Source organism: Lagenorhynchus albirostris, chromosome 11 (genome assembly GCF_949774975.1).
Source record: "Lagenorhynchus albirostris chromosome 11, mLagAlb1.1, whole genome shotgun sequence".
In the NCBI taxonomy this organism is placed as follows: domain Eukaryota; kingdom Metazoa; phylum Chordata; class Mammalia; order Artiodactyla; family Delphinidae; genus Lagenorhynchus; species Lagenorhynchus albirostris.
The window spans coordinates 37,516,262-37,544,136 of NC_083105.1; the positions used below are offsets into that span (position 1 = coordinate 37,516,262).

Below are 27,875 nucleotides of genomic sequence, written 5' to 3' on the forward strand. Positions count from 1 at the left end.
CGAGGCATCTGCACCTGTTGCAGTCCTAGATATGCAGGATGTTCTTGTCTAACACTTGTTGCTCTGAATGGAAGGAGTACCCCATTTCCTAGTTCTCCACATTCCCTTTGGACTAATGAAGAAGAATCCTAAACGGAAATTATAAGTAATGATTATATAATTCTCCAGTTAAAAGAAAAAAGGATTGCTAAATGCACTCCAAATCTGAACCATATAAACCTGATGGACATAGCCTCATCCACCAGAGAGCAGACAGCAGAGGCAAGAAGAAAGAACTACGATCCTGCAGCCTGTGGAACAAAAGCCTGTGGAACAAAAACCACATTCACAGAAAGATAGACAAGATGAAAAGGCAGAGGGCTATGTACCAGATTAAGGAACAAGATAAAACCCCAGAAAAACAACTAAATGAAGTGGAGATAGGAAACCTTCCAGAAAAAGAATTCAGAATAATGATAGTGAAGATGATCCAGGGCCTCAGAAAAAGAATGGAGGCAAAGATCGAGAAGATGCAAGAAATGTTTAACAAAGACCTAGAAATATTAAAGAACAAACAAACAGAGACAAACAATACAATAAATGAAATGAAAAATACACTAGAAGGAATCAATAGCAGAATAACTGAGGCAGAAGAAAGGATAAGTGACCTGGAAAACAGAATGCTGGAATTCACTGCCATGGAACAGAACAAAGAAAAAAGAATGAAAAGAAATGAAGACAGCCTAAGACCTCTGGAACAACATTAAATGCAACGACATTGACATAATAGGGGTCCCAGAAGGAGAAGAGAGAGAGAAAGTACCTGAGAAAATATTTGAAGAGATTATAGTCAAAAACTTCCCTGACATGGGAAAGGAAATAGCCACCCAAGTCCAGGAAGTGCAGAGAGTCCCAGGCAGGATAAACCCAAGGAGAAACACGCTGAGACACATAGTAATCAAATTGGCAAAAATTAAAGACAAAGACAAATTATTGAAAGCAACAAGGGAAAAACAACAAATAACATACAAGGGAACTCCCATAAGGTTAACAGCTGATTTCTCAGCAGAAACTCTACAAGCAAGAAGAGAGTGACATGATATATTTAAAGTGATGAAAGGGAAGAACCTACAACCAAGATTACTCTACCCGGCAAGGATCTGATTCAGATTCGACAGAGAAATCAAAAGCTTTACAGACAAGCAAAAGTGAAGAGAATTCAGCACCACCAAACCAGCTCTACAACAAATGATAAAGGAACTTAACTAAGTGGGAAACACAAGAGAAGAAAAGGACCTACCAAAACAAACCCAAAACAATTAAGAAAATGGTAATAGGGACATACATATCGATAATTACCTTAAACATGAATGGATTAAATGCTCCAACCAAAAGACACAGGCTTGCTGAATGGATACAAAAACAAGACCCATCTATATTCTGTCTACAAGAGACGCACTTCACCTAGGGACATATACAGACTGAAAGTGAGGGGATGGAAAAAGATATTCCATGCAAATTGGAAATCAAGAGAAAGCTGGAGTAGCAACACTCATATCAGATAAAATAGACTTTAAAATAAAGACTGTTACAAGAGACAAGGAAGGACACTACATAATGATCAAGGGAGCAATCCAAGAAGAAGATATAGCAATTATGAAAATATATGCACCCAACATAGCAGCCCCTCAATACATAAGGCAACTGCTAACAGCTATAAAAGAGGAAATTGACAGTAACACAATAATAGTAGGAGACTTTAACACCTCACTTACAGCAGTGGACAGATCATCCAAAGGGAACATTAATAAGGAAGCACAAGCTTTAAATGACACAGTAGACCAGATAGATTTAATTGATACTTATAGGACATTCCATCCAAAAACAGCAGATTACACTTTCTTCTCAAGTGCACACGGAACATTCTCCAGGATAGATCACACCTTGGGTCACAAATCAAGCCTGAATAAATTTAAGAAAATTGAAATCATATCAAGCATCTTTTCTGACCACAACACTATGAGATTAGAAATCAATTACAGGGAAAAACCGTAAAAAACACAAACACAAGGAGGCTAAACAATACGTTACTAAATAACCAAGAGATCACTGAAGAAATCAAAGAGGAAATCAAAAAATACCACAGACAAATTACAATGAAAACATGATGATTCAAAACCTATGGGATGCAGCAAAAGCAGTTCTAAGAGGGAAGTTTGTAGCTATACATGCCTACCTCAATAAACAAGAAAAATCTCAAATAAACAATCTAATGTTACACCTAAAGGAACTAGAGAAAGAAGAACAAACAAAACCCAAAGTTAGTAGAACAAAAGAAATCATAAATATCGGAGCAGAAATAAATGAAATACAAACAAAGAAGACATTAGCAAAGATCAATAAATCTAAAAGCTGGTTCTAGAGAAGATAAACAAAATTGATAAACCATTAGCCAGACTCATCAAGAAAAACAGGGGAAGGACTCAATACAATTAGAAATGAAAAAGGAGAAGTTACAACAGACACTGCAGAAATACAAAGCATTCTAAGACACTACTACAAGCAACTCTATGCCAATAAAATGGACAACCTGGAAGAAATGGACAAATTCTTAGAAAGGTATAACCTTCCAAGATTGAACCAGGAAGAAATAGAAAATATGCACAGACCAATCACAAGTAATGAAATTGAAACTGATTAAAAATCTTCCAACAAAGAAAAGTCCAGGACCAGATGGCTTCACAGGTGAATTCTATCAAACACTTAGAAAAGAGCTAACACCCATCCTTCTCAAACTCTTCCAAAAAGTTGCAGAGGTAGGAACATTCCCAAACTCATTCTATGAGGCCACCATCACCCTGATACCCAACCCAGACAAAGATACTACAAAAAAAAGAAAATTACAGACCATTATCACTGATGAATATAGATGCAAATATCCTCAACAAAATCCTAGCAAACAGAATCCAACAGCACATTAAAAGGCTCATACACCATGATCAAGTGGGATTTATCCCAGGGATGCAAGGATTCTTCAATATATGCAAATCAATCAATGTGATACACCATATTAACAAATTGAAAGATAAAAACCATATGATCATCTCAATAGATGCAGAAAAACCTTTTGACAAAATTCAACACCGATTTATGATAAAAAAACTCTCCAGAAAGTGGGCATAGAGGGAACCTACCTCAACATAATAAAGGCCATATACGACAGACCCACAGCAAACATCATTCTCAATGGTGAAAAACTAAGCATTTCCTCTAAGATTAAGAGCAACACAAGGATATCCACTCTCACCACTATTATTTAACATAGCTTTGGAAGTCCTAGCCACGGCAATCAGAGAAGAAAAAGAAATAAAAGGGATACAAATTGGAAATGAAGAAGTAAAACTGTCCCTGTTTGCAGATGACATAAGAGTATACATAGAGAATCCTAAAGATGCCACCATGAAACTAATAAAGCTAATCAATGAATTTGGTAAAGTTGCAGGATACAAAATTAATGCACAGAAATCTCTTGCATTCCTATACACTAATGATGAAAAACTTGAAAGAAAAATTAAGGAAACATTCCCATTTACCATTGCAAGAAAAAGAATAAAATACCTAGGAATAAACCTACCTAGGGAGACAAAAGACCTGTATGCAGAAAGCTATAAGACACTGATGAAAGAAATTATAGGTGATACCAACAGATGGAGAGATATGCCATGTTCTTGGATTGGAAGAATCAATATTGTGAAAATGACTATACTACCCAAAACAATCTACAGATTCAATGCGATCCCTATCAAATTACCAATGGCATTTTTTACAGAACTAGAACAAGAAAGCTTAAAATTTGTATGGAGACACAAAAGACCCCTGAATAGCCAAAGCAGTCTTGAGGGAAAAAAACGGAGCTGGAGGAATCACACTCCCTGACTTCAGACTCTACTACAAAGTTACAGTGATCAAGACAATAGGGTACTGGCACAAAAACAGAAATATAGATCAATGGAACAGGATAGAAAGCCCAGAGATAAACCCACGCACCTATGGTCAACTAATCTATGACAAAGGAGGCAAGGATATACAATGGAGAAAAGACAGTCTCTTCAATAAGTGGTGCTGGGAAAACTGGACAGCTACATGTAAAAGAATGAAATTAGAACAATCCTTGACACCATACACGTAAATAAACTCAAAATGGATTAGAGACCTAAATCTAAGACCGGACACTATAAAACTCTTAGCGGAAAATATAGGCAGAGCACTCTTTGACATAAATCACAGCAAGATCTTTTTTGATCCACCTCCTAGAGTAATGGAAATAAAAACAAAAATAAACAAATGGGACCTAATGAAACTTAAAAGCTTTTGCACAGCAAAGGAAACCATAAACAAGACAAAAAGACAACCTTCAGAATGGGAGAAACTATTTGCAAATGAATCAACGGAGAAAGGATTAATCTCCAAAATATATAAACAGCTCATACATCTCAATATTTAACAAACAACCCAATCCAAAAATGGGCAGAAGACCTAAATAGACATTTCTCCAAAGAATACATACCGATGGCCAAGAAGCACATGAAAAGCTGCTCAGCATCACTAATTATTAGAGAAATGCAAATCAAAACTACAATGAGGTATCGCCTCTCACCAGCTAGAATGGGCATCATCAGAAAATCTACAAAGAGTAAATGCTGGAGAGGGTATGGAGTAAAGGGAACCCTCTTGCACTGTTGGTGGGAATGTAAATTGATACAGCCACTATGGAGAACAGTATGGAAGTTCCTTAAAAAACTAAAAATAGGGGCTTCCCTGGTGGCGCTGTGGTTGAGAGTCTGCCTGCCGATGCAGGGGACACGGGTTCGAGCCCTGGTCTGGGAAGATCCCACATGCCGCGGAGCGACTAAGCCCGTGAACCACAACTACTGAGCCTGCGCTCCACAACAAGAGAGGCCGCGATAGTGAGAAGCCCGCGCACCGCGATGAAGGGTGGCCCCCGCTTGCCACAACTAGAGAAAGCCCTCGCACAGAAACGAAGACCCAACACAGCCATAAAAAAAAAAAAAAAACGAAAAATAGAATTACCATATGACCCAGCAATCCCACTACTGGGCATATACCCAGAGAAAACCATAGTTCAAAAAGACACAGGCACCCCCAATGTTCATTGCAGCACTGTTTACAATAGCCAGGACATGGAAGCAACCTAAATGCCCATCGACAGATGAATGGATAAAGAAGATGTGGTACATATATACAATGGAATGTTACTCAGCCATAAAAAGGAACAAAGTTGGGTTATTTGTAGAGACATGCATGGACCTAGAGACTGTCATACAGAGTGAAGTAAGTCAGAAAGAGAAAAACAAATATCATATATTAATGCATATATGTGGAATCTAGAAAAATATTACAGATGAACCAGTTTGCAAGGCAGAAATAGAGACACAGATGTTGAGAACAAATGTATGGACACCAAGAGGGGAAAGTGGCTGGCGGGAGCAGGGGGTTTGGTGGTGGGATGATTTGGGAGATTGGGATTGACATATATACACTAATATGTATGAAATTGATAACTAATAAGAACCTGCTGTATAAAAAAAAAAAAAAAAACCTGATGAACAGTTAGGTCAAAATGGTATAGTGCAGAAGCACTGGACACACAGTCTGGAGAACTGTGTTCACAGCATAATTCACTCTCTATGGGTTGTGAGCTTCATGAACTTCAACTTATATCTTGATAATTCAGTTTCCTCAGCCATAAAATGGGAATGAGACTCCCTCACTATTTATTTAGAGAGCAAGATGAAATAATGAATGTGAAGATAGTGCCTGAAATTTGCTAGAAAGTTAATAAATGTAAGACTAATCTTAATACATGGAGTCACTAAATAGTTTGCTCAGAATCAGTGCCATGATAGTGAATTAAAAATGCAAAGTCTCTGTCACCAATAACATCTTGACTAATTTCTTTCGTTGGTTATGAACACATGATTGTTTCAGTGCACTTACAGATTTATATTTTCTTTTTTCACTAAGCATAAAAGCATTTTTCTCTATTATAGAAAGTTTTGATGACAAATACATAGCAGAAAGCTAAAAACAAAATTCACTGATAATTTTACCACCTGGAAATATGTAATGTTAATATTCTGAAATATTTCCTTCTGATCTTTTTTTTTCTTTCTGTAGATAGCAAGCTAAATCTCTAGAAAGATAAACCAGATACATGTTTTGTTTAAAAATGGTATGATGTTAAATGTACAGATTTGATTAATATTTTGCCTTATAATATTCATGAGTATAGGATTAATTTTAAATATATATGTTAATAATATACAATGCAGAATCTTTGTTACTTTCTTCTTTTCTCCATCAAAACTATGCCATTTATATGAAGAAAAATTTTTTATGGAAGTGTTTATTGTTTTCTACTTGTTGCTTATTTCCATTCTCCACTTAAATAATATACTCAGAGAATATCAACATTGAAGCAGGCACCAATCAGAGGAGAAAACATTTATCTGTAATGCCAGCCAAATGTAACAATGAACTCTTTCATCTTGATTCTACACTAAGTCTACTCTGAGGTCTTTGAAGTACCCACTTGGTTTGAAGCCACTCAGAGAAACTTAGCACAATAAGTGGTTTGAAGCAAACAAAAATATAAACCCTAAACCTTTCCCAGCTTTGCATAATCATCATATTCATTTACTTTTTGCTAAATTTGCCTTTGTGGAGATTAGGTTAACCAAACCTGTCTCCTCATTTTGCTTTTCTTTTTGATCTTCTGACAGTGCTTTCCCAGCCTGGTGCCAAATTTTCCCAAATATTTACATGCATTTGACAAGCATCAATTTTATTACTGAGAATCACTGTAAAGAATTTAATGTTAATATGGATCTATTACTATTTACTATTTTTCAAAATTATTTAAAAATATTTGTTTGTAAGTTGGAGTAACTGAATAGTTGAATTAAGTGTCTTACCCTTCTTTTTAAGCAAACTTTATTGTGTCTAAATGCATAAATTAATAAGAGAATCTTAATGTTATCAAGTCTTAGATACGTTTATTATTTTGTAAGATACAAGTGCATTCTCTTTCTTCCGCCTATTAAATAAGTAAACTTCTTAATCTCTAAATAGTTTATTTAAGAATTTTTTTTTTGATTGTTGGTGGTGGTTGTTGGTTTTTTCTTATGATGTAGTATGCTCAGTCTAAACATTGCTATCTGGAACGAGAGTATGAGATCTTTGGAGTTGTTCACAAAATTAGCCAAATTTAAATTATTCTATATTATCAATATGCTATCATACTAATGTTAAATTCAATATGATGTATCTGATACATTTTGAAATATATTTTATGCACTCATCTGAGCAGCGTATTATAATATGTATTTGTTAAATACCGTGTACTAGCATTTTTTTAAAGTTGGAACCAAGTTAATTTAATAACAGCAATGTACATATAAATAACAGCAATGTATAGTAATCTAGGCCATGTTTTCTATTCTCTACACTCAAAAGTTTATATTTTGATTTTTTTTTCTTCCTGCTGGAATACATTTTTTTAATCTGGAATATGTCTTCAAAATTTTTTATTCCTCTTTCAGGAATTTGCTGCACTGACAAAAGAATTAAATGCCTGCAGAGAACAACTTCTAGAAAAGGAAGAAGAAATTTCTGAACTTAAAGCTGAAAGAAACAATACAAGAGTAAGTATAAAACTGCCTTTGCTTGGAATTAATTCCATGTATAGCTCAGTGCCTTATCTCTAGTATACTCATAGAAATATAAGCCTTTAAAAACTTGAGCAAGACTTTAAGCAGACGCCAACTCATGGTCTGTTACTTAAATTAAAGAAGAATTTACTGTACTACAAAAGTCAAAACAGGAAGACAGGAAACCTAAATTACAGTCTCGGCTACTAAATCATTATGTTGCCTTAAAAAAAGTTAGTATTTCTTCTGGTCTTTGCTTTATTCGACTTTAAAAAGAAGAGTTGTATTTCAATAGTGAGTTTCAAACTGTTGCATTGGAATAGGTGGGCAATGATACTTCAGAAGCTGGTGGTGGGTGATGGGGGAGGGCAATGGGTTTGAGAGGGGAGCATGAGTTTTGACTTTGGGGTGCTATGAGGGCATGACCTAACATTCATCCTCACCTCACCCCAGAAAAATAACAATTTTTTAAAAGGTGTTTAAAAACATAAAACCACTGGAACAGGACTCTCCTAATTAAAAGAGGCATACCTTTTCTGTTTTAGAGGATCATTAAGGAGACTTCCAGTTCTGATATTGTGATTTTATGAACCTGATGGAATTTACAGTATTCTGTTCTTGGAAACCCATGTATTTGTTTAATCTCATAACATGCCATGTAACATTAAAGTTTAAAATTTCATCAAAGATGCTATATTTTCTAGTTCAGAAGAAAAATTCACTAAATTTCATAAAATATATAAATCGCCATATTACCCATAAATAAGAGAAGTTCCTCTAGTAAAAGAATGTAGAGAAAAACCACTTTGGTGTGATTATAGTTCAATCTCAATGTGAAGTAGGTGAAAATATTTTAAGTGTTAGAGCTATGGCAGATTCATGCTGAGAAGGTAAGTTACAGTTAACTGTATATTCATTGCATGCTTGGTCTTAGAGAGTAATATAAAAATGACAGCTCCACAAACAGTCAGCTTGTGCCCCTGGAATGAGCTTGTGACCATGGAATGAGAGATACCATTGCATGCATAATAGTTATATGATCAAACTCAGTTTCTTATTTTTCAGGGTCTTACTTTATGGTAAAGAGAATTCACAGGTTATGTACATAAGGAATTGGTTTTCATTGAGACTTTGATGAGCCAGTCACATGGACTGCCTCTTATAGAACATAACAAGAGCAATTTAGATCGTGTTATCAGGTGTCAGATTATTTTTTTCTGTTTCTTTCTCCCTCTATATATTTTTCCCACCCTTGATTTTTAAATCATACAAATTTAAAATGTATTTTCCATACAAATTTAAAATGTATTTCTGCCATGAGATTTATTCTGCCCTATTTCACTATTTTCTATTTTAATGCTTTAGGCAACATTCCCAAGTGTAACTCAGTATAGCCAAATGTAAAAGCAGGAACAGGAAGCTAAAAATGGAGGGAAATGCAAACTTCCCAGTAGACTTCCAACTAATCTTATTTAAAATGCACAAGAAACTCTTTTATTAGCCATGTATGTATTTCTCCTTTATACAGCCCTTTAACCCTTTCTACAGCCCTATGAGGGAAATATTATAATTATCCCCTTTTTACAGATGAGGCAGCTGAGCTCAGAAAAGGGCAAATCGCTTACCAGAAATCACACAGTTAGTAAATAGCAGGGAAGGGATTTGAAAGCTAAGACAAACTAACTCCAGAGCCTGTGCCCTTAGCCATGAGGAAGAAACTCAAAGATTTACTACAGTTTAGGGGAAACATTGCCTAAGAGTTGACCACTGTAGTATGGAGTGCGTTATGCCTTCTTGATTGTGACTAATTCCAGAGACTGGGAGGTTTGGCAACAGCATCCTCACAGCTTTCATCACATTACACCCCATGAAGCTTGGAACTACCTGTCGTTATTGCATCTGCAAAGGAATTTGGGGCAACAAAGAAAGCAAGGCAAGCTGTACTTGAAATACCCATTCAGGAATCAAAGTGAGAGAAGTACAAATATTAAGTTCCAATAGGGTAATAGAAAATGAAGCCATTGATTTTTAAACGTGAACCATAACTACTTTGAAAACATGAATCAAGCTGGAAAACATTTTTCTACCTTTCCTAAAGCAATGATGTGGAGGATTTTTGTTGTTCATTATGTCAAGGAAAATAGATTTATGAAACCTTCCTTGTGCAAAATATTGATTATATAATAACTTCTTAAGTTACATAACCACCTCTCACCCTCCCCCACCACCCCAAAAATACCCAGGGCTGAAAATCAGGCCACTTTCTTTCTTCCTCCATAATGCCCTATTAAATTGAGAACATCCAAATAAAATCATCCTAATGTTATTCATGATTATACAAAAATAAAAACTTCATAAATTGTAGTGGGTATTTACAGAAACATTCAACCAAGCTTTATTGTTTAATGTTTCCATACTACCAAAAATGTAGAAAAAATGATGAAACAAATTTTATTATTCCTAAAACTTCTCTGACCATACCTAGGCAAGTTATACTTACAGAAAACAGCATTCCTGCCATTATTTCAACATCCTCAAATTGACTACTAAAACTTATGTTTTGGCAGAATTACCTGAATTAATTAAAAAGTAAAGGAAAACTAGAAATATTAATATAATTATTTCTTAATATCAGAGTAGACAAGTTTTGTTGTTGTTTTGTTGTTTCAACTGTTTTTGTGCCTGAAGATCTCAAAGGATGGTTTATATTATTAACAGTGTTTCAGAATGCAACTATTGTATGACTTTGAAAGAGAAGTTAGGGTTTCAAGAGCTAGTCTTAATGTCAGTTATGAATCATTACACTGTAATTTCATCTCATAGGTTATAAACTAAAAAAAAGACAGTTATCTTTAGTTCAAATGAAAGACTGAATTTGAAACATTCCTTACTATGCCTTTTTGTTTTGATCCAAAATAATTATGTTAAATAAATGTTCAAATACAATCAGACACCTGCCATTAATAAAGAAAAGCTTCCCATTCTTGACAAACCTGTTTATACAAGTTAACAGATTCCCTCCAAACTTATTTCCTCGATGAGTAGAACATACAATCCAGTTGAGAAAGGAAGACCCTAGTAGTTGAAAGCAGGTGAAGATATGTGCGTGCGTGTATGGATTCATGTATATATATTTTTGAAAGTGCTACAACAAGATATGACTGATACAAGAGTGAATAAGATAGGACATATACCCTCCCAACAGCTATTTCAATGTGGGACTCAAACACATACATAAGAAGACACATAGGTTATCTAAACCATACTTGAGAGTAAAGGATGCTGAGTGGACTGATCATGAAAGCAATCAATTTGAAGGTTTTCATTTTCAGATGTTAGTATTGTGTTATGTGACCATATTACAGAGGCCAAATTAATTTACAGGGCAGAATGCATTTCTACTTGAAAGCCGTGTGTGTTTGAAAATAATTGCACACAAGGTTATGTTGAATTCATATCTAATGGAAAGATTTATAGTTTTAGAAATTTAGCTTAAAAATTCCCAGTGAGGCAGTATGTGTATATGCATATACAATATTATATGTTTGTGTGTATACATATATAGGCTGTGGTCATTTAAAGTGAATTCCAACATAGATGAATGGCCACTCACATGGTCCCTGCAGTCCTTTGAGTGTACCAAAGAGAGTGCCTTCTGCAAGATTTATGAAACATTCGATTAAAGTTTGGCTCCCAGCGAAGGTGTACAAAGTAGTAGACTGTTAGTGTCATCTTAGGTAAGTGCCTTTTTATTTTTATTTTCACTTGAAGTTTAAAGCTATAGAAACATGCTAGATTAGGACATTTTTGGCCACATTCTCCAATATACATAATGTACATTCATTATTAGTTCAATTCAACAAGTACTAAGCATATATTATATAGAATATTTTCCTAGGCATCGAGGAGTATTCAGAATAAATTTTTAAGCCCTTAAGGAGTCTGTTTTATATGAATAAAAACACAATTGGTTTTATTGTTATATGGATGAGAGTTCCTAATTGCACAAAACAACACAGTTTGCTATTTTAATCAAGAAGGCATTAATTAAAGCATATAAGAAATCTCTAAACTGAACTTCCAGGCACAATTTCTAGGACCATGTTTCTTAGCTTTGTAAGTTTATTTTACATCCCAAGTCCCAGAAACATGCAGCATCTGCTAATACCTGTGCCAGCAAAATCGATGCCCCATGCCCAGAATGTTTCCTCATCTGGATCCCCTCAGAATCTGTCCTGTGCAGGGAGCTCTGGCTGGCCGGCTCTTAAGTCACATGTCTGCCACCTGGTGGTAAACATGCCTGAGAAGTGTTCCTTGAATCCTACTGTGGGAAGATGGCATTCAGAACGTGGAGACCTAGCAAACATGGAGGGTATATTCAAAAGATTTGGGGCAACCTGAAATGGCAGTCTGCACTACCACCCAGATTTTATCATACCCTTTTTTCATATTAAAATTCTAAATAGCAGCAATACTGATATGTCTCTACCCAACAATACAAATAGACTTCTTAAACAAAAATAAAATCACCCTTTATCAAAAAAGAAGGTTCATAACCTCTAGTTAACTGCATCCAGCTTCATCCAGCTTCATGGGCTTCTTCAGTGTGTACAGTCTTACTCTCATTAAATCACAATCTTATCTTAATATTCTGTAACCTATGGACTACTTTAAATGTTCATCAGAATCAACATAACCAATATAAAATAGAGTAAAAGGGTAAAAATATAACAAGAAAATGGGAAAATAATATATACTATGTGTATGATACAATAAAAATAGAAAGATCCTATTTTCTCCAACTGGTTACAAAGTCCTATTGGCAAATATAAATTCCAATTCTAAACCTTGATTCCTGGACCTGGGTCTATACCCATATATATCGGGTCTGAAACTGAGAGAAACTGAACCTTACTTCCATCACTAATTCTGAGTGTATACTAATTCCAGGATGATAGCATCCCAACCTATCAATGTGTTACCTCTCAATTTAAATTAAAATAGAGTCTTCCTTGGGTCACTTAACCTTTCTTTAGGATCATCTGCTTCTGAACAATGTGATAGCATGGTAAAAACAGGGTTGGGAGCATCAGTCAATTGCATTAGCCTTTTCACTGTAAGATGAGTTTTTTGGGGCAGAAGTAATATTGTGTATGATAACAGGATTTTAAGCAAAAATCTAATAAGATGGTGTTGCTGGTAGAGGCAGAGCCATTAGATAAGGCAAATCCATATCCAGAAAAAGTTTTTATTATAGTAGCAAAAGACAGCTGCCTCCCTGATGGAAGGGGTTTGATGTAATCTCCTTGATTCAAGATGAGTAGTTTGTTTCTAGGTATATTGCACCATGTCAGGACTTCAAGGTTGATGGCTACAGCAAGTAAATTGGCTATTCAGCTGGGGTGGTAACCCTATCAACCTTAATGATGAGAGGCCCATTTTGTCTCAATGAATAACTTCTATCCCAGAAACCATGGTCACTATTTTATGCCCATTGAGCAAATGCTGTGGTGGCCAAAGAAATAAGTCAATACCCAGAGGATGAATCATTTTGTCTACCAGATTATTGAACGCGTTTATACCAGTGGGTACCAAAGATATAGTCGTAGTTTAGAGCTAATAGCCAAAACAGTTTTGTATTCTATTTTCCTTAGCTGTTACCATGCTACATGGGCACAGGTCCCTTTAGGGAAGATTTTCTGATTATCTATTGCTTTATAATAAACTACCCCCAAATTTAATGGCACAAGCAATATTTTACTATACACACAGTTCTATGGGTCAGGGATTCAGAAAGGACACAGTGGTGACAGCCCTTCTTTTCTCCATAAGGTTTGGGCTCTCAACTGGGATGACTTGATGGCTAGTGACTGGTAGATGATTTATTTTTATCAGAAAAAGCAAAAAGCACTGATATATACTGTTTGTTAATTTCTGTGGTGTTAATACTCCCATGGTGGCTGTTTTCAAACTTCCAACATGTCACTAAATGCAGAGTTGGGAAAAGATGCACAGTAGTGAACCATTATATTGTATTTTCTACTATCAAATACCATTGAAGTAAACAACCCTATAGGCATGAGTAATAGTATAATATAGTAAGATAATTAGGAAGTGATATATTTTGAGCATTCACTATCTTTTAAAAACATTTTATTAAATCAAAGCTTACATAATGTAAGCTTCAACAATAACTGTGCTTAACTACCAGCTCACAAGATTTCTGAAAATTATCCTCTCTCACAAGATAGTATGGACCAGCTTTAGCATATGATTTTCAGGTGGTGACTCAAATATCTGGAGGCTGAAAGATCTACTTGTGAGATAACTCCTTTGCTCTTGTGTCTAGCACCTGGGCTGGAGTGACTGAAGGACAGACAGATTTAACTGGGACTTTATATCTGAGAGCCTCCATATGACCTCTGTGGCACAGTGGTCTCAGACTAGTGAGTTTTTGTGTGGTGGCTCTGGGACCTAAGAACAAGTACTCCAGTGAACTAGATGGAAACTGCATTGCCTCTTAGGACCTAGACTCAAAAGTCACAAATTGTCACTGTCACCATACAACACAGGTTGATCAAAAGAGTCACAGGCCCAACCAGATTCAAGAGGGGGGAACATAGGCTATGTTTTGCCAGGCACCTACTTAATGATTGAGTCATACATGGTTGTTAAGACAAATAAGATGACACTTATCAGTGAAGCAGGGCGACCCACTGGAATTTGGTGGATAAAGTAAATCAGATTCATCTGAAACTTTCTAAATTTCCTTTCTCTAATTCTTGGTGGTACCTTTTTATTTTCATAGTAGTGCCAACATTTCCAAATAAGACACCTGGCAAGGCTCTGGATTCATCATACATTGTAGTTCAATGACCTCTCCTAGATCAGGCTCTTTATCTTTTTTCCGTTATGTCTTGGGACCTCAATAAGAGGCTGTTATGAGCAGCCGTAGCAACTGTTGAGTTCTCTGAGCCTTGACCTAAAATTTAAAACGTTATGCTTGTCATTTTCTTTCTTTAAACTCTTCAATGCAACTCAAAGCACCCAGCTCACCTCATTGTCCTTATATTCTTCCTGCCCTTCAAAATGGTCTTTTGTACATATGACTCAGTCCATCAAAGCCTTACTGTCAGAGACAGCCCATTTCAGGATAACTCAGGTGGTCACTTCAGCAGCTATCCATGAACCACGGGAGACAATGCCCCTTTTTTGACGTTAATCTACTTATTACTTTGTCAAATCTGTCTGGGTCAGATATCCCATATTCCCATTTGTCTGAAGAGTTGTTACTTATAGCCATAGCTGTTAAAAACTGCTGTTTTAATCAGGGTTCATTTATTCATTCAACCAAAAATTTATAAGCATCTACTATGCCAATCTTCTAGGCACTGAGAGATACAGCAATGGACAAAATAGGAAAAAAGTAAATAAAAACACTTCATTTCCTCATGGGCCTTACATTATGTTTTGGGAGACAGACTTAAACAAGATAAGTGTATAAAGTAAATAGTGAATTACATATAGACAAATGCCAAGGGGGAAAAACAAACTGGAAAGGAGATATTTCGTACAGAGGGTGACTAGGGAAAGCCTTGTTGAAAGGTGAGATTTGACAAAAACCACGAAAGAGACAGTGGAATGAGATGGGCATGCATATGTCTGAAAGAGAGTGTTTTAGGCAGAAAAAAACAGCAAGCACAAAGGCCCTGATGTAATAGCATGGATGTCTGATAATGTTAAAACAACAAAACGAAACAACGCTACAAGGAAACCAAATCAGCTAGACTGGAGTGAGCAAGAAGAATAGGAGATGAGTTCAGAGAATTGAGATCCCTTTGGTACTTTTAAGGACTTTGGCTTTTACTTGAGCCAGATGAGAAGACCGTGAGGATTTGAGCAGAGGTATGAATGACCTGGCTTCCATTTTAACTTAAATAGTGTTTTGAGAATAACCTGATGGAAGGATGAAAGCAGGAGGACCAGTTAAGAAGCTACTATAATAATTTGTGGGAGATAATGGGTATTGGGCCCAGGTGGCAAGTGGGTGCAGTGGCAAGTGGTTAGATTCTGGAAGTTGTAGGAACATGGAAAAGATTGATTTTAAAGACTGAACTATAAATTTTAAGATGGGTAAGAGAAAGTGAAGGCAAGAGTATGGTGAGAAGTAGTAATAAATTCCTACGATAAAGAGATTGAAGGTGCAAGTATTTTTAGAGTTTGAGCATTTAAATAACTGAACTAAACTAATGATTTGTGAGTTGTATAATAAAAACTGAAATTAGTCGCATTTATTGATAACAGTAGAATCTATCATGAAACCATAATTGTGAGTTACTGAAATAGGGGGGAAATTGAGACCATTGGAGTACACAAAGTCTAGAAATTTAGATGCCAATATGCTGGAGAAATCAGCATATTTAACTCATATATTTAAATGAGTTATCACTCATATATTTAAATGAGTTATCACTCATATATTTAAATGAGTTATCACTCATATATTTAAATGAGTTATAAAAATCACCAAGAATTACAACCGGGGTAACACTGGAAAAATGACAATAATCTAGTTGCTAAGACATTCAAGGAACAATGACCAGGGTATGGCAGATGACTGTTACAATGAAAGGTAGCAGTCGGTATGACCTGATGTACTGTCATAGCATTCTTACTTGCATATAACAGAATTCACTCTCTAGCTAGTTTAAGTAGACAACAGTGATTTTTAACAGTAATTAAGAAATTCTTACCCAAAACAATCTGTAGCCTAACCTTTCAGGAAAAAATTTTAGAACTTCACTGCAAAGCTGGTAAACAGATTTTTTCTCCTTTTCTGTGCAAAATCATGATTCCACCTCCCATTGAGCAAACTAGATACCTTCACCAACTTATTTATATGGCTTATAACTTATTTATACCACTCATTTCTTGCATGTGTGTAATTAATAGAACCTCTGTGGCACCAAACACTGAGAATTGTAGTTTTTTGCACTCTATGTTGAGAAGGTGGGATTAACATTGTGAGAAATTTGCCAAATGTAAAGAGTGTGATTGAAAGATTTAGATAATCTCCAATAACAGATGTTCTTTATAGCTTCAATATAATACTCATATTGTGTTTCTTGCCTAGAGGGTACAGATTATATCTTATACAATTTTGTATCCTACCTACTCCCATGCAATATTAGAAGCTCAAATAGTTATTAAATTACTGTATAGATGAAGACATCTCTAATTTACAGAGAAACCAGTTTTCTTGTATTATGTCTTATTTCTTTGTAAGTATATCATCTACCTAAAACATACATACATATATATATATATATATATATATATATAAACTGTGTTAATTAGCTTAAGCTTTTAGGAAATAATGCCAATTAACCATGGCTGCAGATTTAGCTTTGATATAGGCCAGAATGTACACTGGGAAATTTACCTAATTTATCATTTTTTTCTATTCATTCAATAAATATTTTTACATATGCATAAATGCCAGGAACTGAGCCAATACTCAAATACAGAAAAGATCAAGACAGACATGGTGCCTATCCTCATGGAACTTATATTTCAATGAGGAAATAGAATGAAATTTAGTAAAACTATTTTTAAGAAATTACACACATTATATGAAGAAATGAAGCAAGAGAATGAAATAGAGAGTTATGAAGACTTGGAAGAGAGAGACCTACAAATGCTTTACCTAGAGTAGTGGGCAAATGCTTTATTGAGAGGGGGATATTTAAACTGAGACTTAAAGGTGAGAAAGAGCTGACCAACTAAGGAGCCAAAGGACAGTATTTCAGGCAGAGGGTACAGCATGTGCAAAGGCTTGGAAGACTGAGGAACTGAAAGTAGGCTGGCATGGTTAGAGCAGAGTTTGCCAGAGAAAGACTAACAGCAGATAAAGTTGAAGAAATAGGCAAATCTCTATAACCTATGTGAAACAGCTTGGATTTAACCAATGCACACATGTATCTATAGAAATCAAGAGAGTAGAATACCATGAATATAATCAGAGATTGGTAAATAAAAGAAAAGCTCTTTGAAAATATTAATTGTATCATCTTCATATTGAAGAACTTTTAATATTACTTTGATGCTTACATATGACTCTGGCCGACTGATCTATATACCTTTAAGATCTCAGATATGTCTGGGGTTTTTTCTGTTAATAACAGGCAAAATTTTCTGACACATTGAACCATAATTAGTGACAGTGAATATGGCAAAATTAACCCATAAAGAACTAAGAAATGTGATACTAATATGTGACACTGAAATTAACAGTAGCATTGTTAAAAACAAAAATTTTCTTTACAGTATAAGCTTTAGGAAAAATCTTGAAAGAAAATAGTTTTTCTTTACTTCTTTCCACCTCAGTATCTTATATCTGCTTTTTACTTTATTGTTTCAGTAACTCCTGCTTATTTTGCCTAGACATCATTTGTTAGCCTATGCTTTTCACTAGCCTTCTGAAAATCTCTCCTCCTTACTAGTCATATATTATTCTTCAGTAGTAAAATTTTAATAACTGATAACAGTTTTTTATTTTCTTTTCATATATCTTTGCTTTTAGTTGCAGAACTGACTTATAAAATAAAATGAAGGTGAAACTCCAATTCACAGAACATTTAAAAGCAAAATTTATCTGGGAAGAGTTAGAGCATAGAGTCTGGAACCAGAATGAAACATTGTTCACTGGACTTTCCCCTAGTCTCTATCATGGTACCAGACACTGACTGGTGAATGTAGGTTCCAGAGTAGACAGTTTAAAAATTATGTCCTTTAACCTCTTTTCTCAAAATGATTATTGCTGGTCTCAGTTACTATATTCCAGTTGGCTGTATATATTTTTCTATTATGTAATCTAAGAATTTAATTGTGAATAAAATCATTAGTGTTACCACTATAATTGCTATAACAACCTATGATTATAACTATAATCACATTTAAAGCAACATGGTGATTATACTCATTTCCTTCAATTTAAAAAATTTAAATGATCAGATATAAGTGAAATTAATTTTGACTTTCAGTTCTATTCTCTAACAAAATCATCATGCTTTGTTCAATGTTCTTCAGTCATTGTCCTATTGGAACATATTATGGTGTGTTCTAGTTCTCCTCAATTTAAACTGAAATTATTAAATCTTCTAAAAGAATGCATATAATTCACATTATATTTTAAATTCAGTAAATTGTTACTTGATAGAAATGCAATTTACTTTTAATATACTTTATGAACCCTGGTTTATGAACTCAGATTTGTGCTTCATTGATGCTATCTGTAGTATAATCTGAGGTTATCATTAGATACTATATAAATCTGAAATCTAAAATGGAAATCATCTGTATGTATTAGTGACTTGCATCCATAAGATAATTACATTTTCTGTTAAACCCAATAGCTGTTACTGGAGCATTTGGAGTGCCTTGTGTCACGACATGAAAGGTCACTAAGAATGACGGTGGTGAAGCGACAAGCCCAGTCCCCCTCGGGAGTGTCCAGCGAAGTTGAGGTTCTCAAGGCGCTGAAATCTTTATTTGAGCACCACAAGGCCTTGGATGAAAAGGTATAGTATTGTGAAAGGATTGTTACAATTTTATGTCAATTATACTTCAATAAAGCTGAATTTTTTTTTTAAAAAACTACTGGAAAAAAAGGTATAGTATTGACAAAAGATTTCAGGCTTAACTGTGCTTTTGTCATCAGCATCAAGCTCCTTGTCTTCATTCATGACTCTTACTGGCTGCTGAAGTCAGTCAGTTCAGAGGAACACGTCTGAACTACAGGAAAAATCACTAAAAAAAAAAAAAACGCACCCTGACTATTACATGTATACTGGTATTATTCATTATTCATTATTCATCATTCATTATATTATTCATAACCATTTTCTTTTTTTAATACATCTGAATCTATGGTTTATCAAGACTTCTATTACGGCACATGAGAGTCCTAGTCCAGATGGCCATTTGAAATTTAATATTGTCATTTAACCTTTCTGTTTCTCCCTCTCTCTCTCTCATTCCCTCCCCACCCCACAGTCTCTATCCTCCCTACCCCCTCTGAAGTGCGTGGCTATAGATGCCAACATAGGAGACTATTAACTGACAATAAAACATATCTTGAAGTGTAAATTGGAAATACTTTAACCTTTAGAGATTCATATTAGAATCATACAATTTTATTTTGGGGGTTTCTAATATCTTAGTTCTGAACACACATTTTTAAGAGTTTCTGCGGGTAACAGCATAAGGTATTAGTAGAAAAATCTGCTTTAGGTCTTTTTTAAAGTAACTGTAAGTTTCTCTTAGCTGTTACTCAAATAAGCTCTATGGACATTAATAAGCCAATATGATGATAATATTCTTTGGATATTAGTAAGGCTTATGACATCATTTCAATTCTGTAAAATTTCAAAGAATGAATTTTTTTAAATTAATGAGGCTTTAGGATTTTGTACAGTGGGAATTGGGGCACTTCATTGTAAAGTATCTGACAAGTTCTGAGCATTAAAATCCAAACTAAGGATTATTACTCAGTTATATATAGGTTTTGAGCATACAGACACTTTTTGCTCTATTTAATATTTATATACATATATATTTTTATCATCAGTCTTTCAGATGTTCTTAGAGCAGGGGATTTATGTGGAGTGTGTGCATAGCATATCTATAATTCTGTCTTCTAGATTATTAAGAAGAAATTGTATCTTATTTTTAATTTTAGTATGAGAGGCAACTAGTTTATGAATAATTTTGAGTAAAACAGAAATGGATATTATATAAAAATCCCTGATGAATATAATATCAACTAATATCAAATGTCAAATAATAATTTAATATATTTAATGTTTACTTTCATATTATATTTCATTTCTTATTACAAAACTGCATTATTAAGAATTTGCAAGACTTTACATTTATAGAATATCTATTATGTGTCAGACTCCTTGGCATATATTTAGCACACAAAGATAAATAAGACATTTTCTTTACAAATGAGGGGTTCATAGTTCTGGAGTTCACATGTCAATAAGAGGGAGTGGTAAGAAGAGATATATACGATGTGATATGGAGTCACAGGAAAAGTTGTGACTAATTTTTCCTGAAGAAGTGATGAGAAAGTCAAGAATGTCTTCACAGAGGGGGTGAAATTTGGTCTGGGTATTAGACTGTGTAAGGATTTTTTAAGCAGACAAGTAAACATACTGTAAGCAATATGATCAATATGTGAACTAACCCAGAGCTTTGAAAAGAACATGGCCTGCTCAGAGAAAACTTAACAGTTTTGAGTGACTTGAATGAGGGACTTGAGAATGAGTGATTTGCGATGTTCCCTAGATGTGCTCCCACATCACTTAGGTGAGGGATGCTTTTATGAAAAAATGAATAGAAGGCAATAAACAGCACTTAGGACAAATAACGTAATGAGTGTGAGTACATTTAAGAAGAAAATGGTTGTAGTACAATTTAGGATCTAAAAGTAATTTAGTATATAGATGTTCAGTGAACTTAGCATGACTAAATGAAGTATTTCATACTGTGACCCTAGGAATTGTAATAGGGTTTAGTAACTCACCAAATGTGCCCTGGACATTGGTGAGTTCGGGGCAACAGAACTGATTATCGACTAAGTAATACCTAACAGCCTGAAGGAAAAATATTATGATCTTGGGCTTTGGAGTTAGACAGACTTGGACAAGTACCTTAATTTCTCTTAGTCTGTTTTCTCTTCTTTTGAATGAAGAGAATAATAATACCTACCTAATAGCATTGTCTGACATGCAAAGCTCGTAGCCAGTACTTAGCATATGGCAAATGCTCAGTAAATGTTAATGAATGTTATTGTTAATGATAAATTTCAGCATTTGACAAAAATTTCAAACTAAGTGAAGATATTGGTATCACAGTTGATTCACATGCTTATTTAAATTAACATTCATTTAGTTCTTAAGGGGTTAATATGTGCCTCAGCACCTTCATAAACAATTCCCCTAAGAATAGCTCACAGCTTCTTGTGTAGATCAGGAGAGGTAAGGAGACAGACATATGAACAAGTAATTACAATATTCTATTTTAAGTGCTATGGATATTACGTTAAAACATATGTGGAGGGCTTCCCTGGTGGCGCAGTGGTTGAGAGTCCGCCTGCCGATGCAGGGGACGCGGGTTCGTGCCCCGTTCCGGGAGGATCCCATATGCTGCGGAGTGGCTGGGCCCGTGAGCCATGGCCGCTGGGCCTGCGCGTCCGGAGCCTGTGCTCCGCAACGGGAGAGGCCACAACAGTGAGAGGTCCGCGTACCGCAAAAAAAAAAAAAAAAAAAAAAAAAAATATATATATATATATATATAAAAAACATATGTGGAATATCAGAAGAAGATGCAATTAATCATATCGAGGGCAAGAAACTACCAACTTTACCACAGAAGGTTTAGAACACAGGAAGAGATAAATGAAATACAAAAGATTGAGCATAGCTGTGGACAGTTACAATGATTGGCAGTCTTCATTATTGATGTCCTTATTTACATATCCACTGAGTTGTAGGGTAGAATTTACACAATTATCTAAGACCAGCAGTGATTTTGACATAAGTCTCCAACATGTTTATCAATTCTGTGGGCTGGAGGAAATGAGAAGTATACATGTGTTTTTCAATCACTCAGATATCACTGAGTATTTTTTAAAAAGATATACTGGGTATGCATGGGAAATGTAACCAAAACACATGTTACATATACTCCACATATATTCCTGTGATCTAATATCACAGTGCCCAAACTGGATTTAAATGTCTGGTCTAAGATTCCCTCACGATGCTTTCTGTTGCAGGATTGATAATTCCAAAATAAACCCCTGCCATACCTTAATTTAAATTTGAAATGTATGCTTTTCCACCCAAGTCCTTCTTTATCCTGCAACATACTCGTCATTCTTAGGGACTTATTTTAATCCTCAGGGATAACATTTCTCTTGAAACATCTTTTTTTGAGGAAAATTTTTTTCTCTTTATTTTTTCATACCACTATGAAGAAAATAAGTGTAACAGATGAAATTAGAAATCAAAAATTCTAGATGTACATAAATATATTTAGGAGGTTATACTATAGCTCTATAAATAAGCAATCAATATATCTTAAAGACTATGTGGACAATAGATTAATTGAATGTAATTAAATAGCAAAAAACTAGAAAAAGTAAAGTATATAGCCAAGACCATCAACTGTGTACTTATATTTAGGAAAAAATTAAAACTATAGTTTTTTTCTTGTCTAGATAACTTCAAAAGAACACCAAATTCAACAAGAAAAATAAGGATATTATGGCATTCTGCTAGTGCAGCTAGCAAAAAGCTGCAAGCCTTGTCAGAAATACTATTTTTTCTTATTACCAGTGGAGTTCCAGTTATATAGACAAGATAAAACGTTAGATTCCTTTATACTCTAGAAAGGTTACTCCTTTGGATCCTCCCTTTGTTTTTTCTTTACCAAGTTTAGCAGAGATTAGTGCAAGAGGAAGCAAATATGTTTCATTCATTTGAGTCTTACCCAAGAAATAAATACAGAGAGAATACTTCATTCTCATATAAATGTGAATAAAGCATTCATATCATAAATGTATTAATATTTGTAACATCAATTTTTACATTTATAACATGAATTCAAAATATATTCAGCAATTGTTTTTATTTTCTTGTGAAAAGAGTTTTAGGTTCATTACTTTGTATATAATATAATTTCAAGTTGCAAATGCTGTTATAAATGTATTGAGGGGTGATTTTTCCTATTGTTTGAAAAGCTTGATAATTTTTACTGCTCGAAGGCTCAATATAATAAGAATATACATGCTTAACTTGTGGTAAATTTGAAACAGTTTGGAACAGTTTCTGTGATTTTCAGTTTAACAAAGAAAGGAAGACATTTAACCCGCAGTATAGCCTGGTTTCAACTGCTCCTTATGTGGCTTGCATGACTCTTTTAGGAACATCCCAATGCATCAGTATGTCTTTAAATATAGTGCCTTAACCTCTGTATTGCAGTCTAAATGTGATCTGATTATGTTGCATACGTTGAGATTAATTTATATTTAGACTGTTTCATATTGCTGTTCTCATCAACTAGGATTCTTAGATTTTTATCAGAATACCCATATTTTATACCTGCTATTTTAGGAAGTGGACATAAAACTTTACAATCATCCCTATTAAATAACAAGGACATCTACTAAGATATTTGTTGATATCTGTATTCTACATATCAGCAGTCCTCCTCATTTTCATGCCTTTGGGATGTTTGCTTTGTTTGCATCTATCCAAGCACTCATGAAAAAAGTATTTCCCAAGTCAAATCATTAAAGATTTCCTTCTAAGAAGCTCTTGTTCAGTTATGAATCAGCATTAGTTTTATGCATTTTTATGAACAATTGGATATTTGTCTAACAACACTGGTACCTGGCAGCCCATCTGGCATACTTAAATATCATGAAGGATCCTCTGTGATTATCTTTGATATGAAATGTCCATTTATATATGTATTACTAATTTTCAGAGAATTTGAACCTAAGTAAAATTAATATTAAAATTCCAGTCAGGCATTAATTCTTTCTTATTCAAGATGTATTTCAGGAGTTAAGTGCACCCAGTCACCTGAATATATTTCAGTCATCATTATACATTACTAAAATAATTGAGATTTTTAAAACTTTCTAATTAGATTCTAGATTCATAGGATATCACTTGTTTTTTGTTTGTTTGCTAACTAGAAAATAATTTTGTAACTTCAACTTTAAAATTACTGTGTATCTAGGTTTTTAGATATTTTGTGTATTTAACTTATATTCCCAGTTAAATCTTGCTAAAAAAAGAAAAAGACCATTAATTAAAATATACCATTAATAAATTACTAAAATGAATGTTCATTTAAATAATTTATTTCTATAATTAAAATGCACACTGTTATATTCCCATGGTAAATCAATGTTAATTCATAAATAATCTAAAACTCACCATGAATTCCATATTGAATTGAAGCTATAAACTTTGGTGTTTTTTTTTTAAGGAAAATTAAATTGCTGTAGTCATTTATTTTAGTTTAACCAAATTTCTTTCTCTGAACTTTTCTACTTTTGACAAATTTAATATGGAGCATATCTATAGATCTGAACATATAATAACTAAAACAATCTTAGAAGTTCTAAGAAAGCAAGGATCAAAGAAACACTTCACTGAGTTTCATTTGTGTATGAAACATTTGGAAATCATTACTTTCAAACTAAATGTGCAGTCTTTGGTTCTATAAAATATAATGGTTTAACCTTTGGTATCTGAAAAGTAGTTAGGAATTCCAGAGTAGATATATACTTTCCAATCCCTCAATAACAATGTAGACCTCAAACTAATACAAAATTAATTTCATGAGCAATGGACAACATTTTTCAGCTTCTAAGAATCCTTTGCTTTTAGACAAATTATTTTGTACTAAATGTCAAAGGAAAACACAGTTATTATTTTAAAGAAGTAGAAAGATTTTGCCTATATCTTATGCTTAATCATTGACTGTTTTTCAGATGAATTCATAATAAACTTTTGAACTTTGCCTCCACTTACTATGAATCAGAATTCAGAACAAGAGGGGTTGCTCTTCAACCCCATTGTAAACTCTGTCACGAAACACTAGAAGGACTTGCTTACAAGAAAATCCCTTAATACAGTCATACTATGAGGTGACAATGTAGTCATAGTATTCCTGAGCACTTAAGGCTATATATACTTTAATACTTTTTCAAATGTGACTGTCTCTGATAATGTTAATGGATTCAGCACAGTTTAATATGTATGGGATGTACATTACTGCACATATTTTGGTTTTTCTTCTAGGTAAGGGAGCGACTGAGGGTTTCTTTAGAAAGAGTCTCTGCACTGGAAGAAGAACTAGCTGCTGCTAATCAGGAGGTAACATACCAAACTTTCTCCTCTTTTGAGGTGCAATATCGCTAACCTTATATCCCTTGTGTTTCACGTCACTTTTATTAAAACTGTCACAAAAAATAAATTACATTTGGTATATGCCACTGAACAAGACCTGTTAAAACTAGTTGCCAGAGTCATGCTTTCTGATTTCTGGTGATTCAGATCTGTCACTAAGAGATGAAAGGAGAATTATCATGAGCTAGTGATATGAGAGCTAGTGAGGTGGGGATTTAGAAAGACTGCAGTCAGAACGCCGGGCCTTTTGAGAAGTAAAACACAGCTCCAAAACTGGAAAACATGTCAAATATCTGTTAAATTTAGAAAATGTTACAAATGAAGCATTGTTCCCATGTTTAGTGGCATCATTGAATCCACTCTTTTGCTCTCATTCATAACTCTGAGAAAGTATTTTATAATCATCCATGGGATTTAAAGAGTTGTTTTTTCCTTAGAATATTTTACTTCTTTGGTTATTTGTCTACAAATGAACTTGGGTCATTAGATAAGATATAGATAGGTGAATAGGTGATAGATAAATAGATCTCAAATTAAATGTATATAGGGCACTAAAATAGCCCCATCTCTCTCTCTCTGTCTCTCTGCCTCTGTCTCTCCCTCTCTCAGATAATTTACAAGGCTACCTTTTTCAGGAGTTTATTCCAGGAATGCAAATGGAGGTATTATTGTTACTAAAACTATTTAGTAATAACTTCCTACTTTTAAATAATTAAGGAAGTGGGAGGCCAGTGTCATTAATTATAAGTCTTACCAAGAGATTCTTAACAAAGTAATATTTACATTTACATTTCACACATAAACAAATACACATTTTCAACCATGCTAAAAATCTTGTTGTTACAAACTCCCTAGTTTTTTAAAATAAGCTAGGCCAATTAAATGAGCTTCTATAGGCTTTTGTTTGTCCTAGGTTCAACAATTTAAACTTCAGCAATGAATTTCCCATTCTCACAGATGGTTTTGGAGTTATCACCCTTTAACACTTTTCTTTATATAATCTCTCCCATGAAGACTTCACCCATTTCTCATCCATCCAAGGTTTCAATGATGACTCTGGTGAAAAAGAAACCAAATCTATAGCTCAAAGTCCATGCTCTTTTCTGAGCTCCACAAAAGATTGTAAACATTGGTTTGGCATCTCCACAGGACTTTGCTTTGCTAATGTTTGTATAAATTGTTCTCTGACACACGTGTTCAGCAGGGGTTAATCAAGGATTAAAAACCAGCTTAGGGTTTGATAATGAAGACATGCACTAAAGGGACTGTAACCACTTATAGGGACCAATTTTTCTAGTTTACACAAAGGCACCATATGTGCTAATGGGCCTGGATCTCCACTTAATTTTTCCTTGTGTCCCCTTAGGTTCTCTATGGTACATTAATGCAGTGAAATAATCAGTCTTCTTAAAAAGAATATGAGATAACTATATGTTCTGTTCTGAAAAGATCCAAAATGTTCTACTATACACAAAGGAAGAAGCTGCAGAGAATGCTCCCAATTTTGCACAATTACAAGTAATAATAATACATTATTATAGGACTAGGAAAAATAAATTTTGGATATAAATACCAAACTGTTATTATTAGTTGTCTTTGGTATTTGCAAATATGTACTATATATTTCTGTAGCGTTTGATTTTTTAATAAATTTTCATTATGCTTATAAAGAAATGAAATAATAAAGATATTTTAGAGTCAGATGCCATTTTCCATATTAGATTATTCTATTGATAAATTAATAATAACGATAGCTAATATTTACCAAGTGCTTTAAATCTCTTGGCTCTAGTCTAAGTGCACATATATCAGCAAAATGATACTGGAAGTTAGGTACTACTATTGTTTTACAAGTGAGCCCAGAGAGGTTATTTCTCTTAATGTACCACTGTTCTCTCCTACTTGAAAATGTGGTTATCTTTGAATTTATCTTAGCTCTATGTATTCAGGTGATTCCAATCCATGCATTTAACTATGTCCACAGTCTACCCTACATCCATTTACTCTCAGCTTTTTCTATATACATTAAAACTACTGTAGTTCAGATCTTCATTATTCTCAACTGGGATATTACAGTATGTTTTCTGCTATATAATTCTTCAGGGTTAAAACAACTAAGCAAAGCTCCAATCATATTGATTATTTTTCATAATATTTTCACACATGTAAT

The 27,875-nt window shown here is 34.2% G+C and overlaps 1 protein-coding gene across 1 annotated transcript in view; it reads left to right on the forward strand.

Annotated features, from left to right (window-relative positions):
• PPFIA2 (PTPRF interacting protein alpha 2) overlaps positions 1-27,875 on the forward strand; it is a 474,509-nt gene that overhangs the window by 272,746 nt on the left and 173,888 nt on the right. Inside the window, exons 7-9 of the mRNA XM_060165096.1 lie at positions 7,602-7,703; positions 19,124-19,288; positions 25,598-25,672. Of these exons, the coding sequence (XP_060021079.1) occupies positions 7,602-7,703; positions 19,124-19,288; positions 25,598-25,672 (342 nt within the window). The remainder of the gene's footprint in view (positions 1-7,601; positions 7,704-19,123; positions 19,289-25,597; positions 25,673-27,875) is intronic.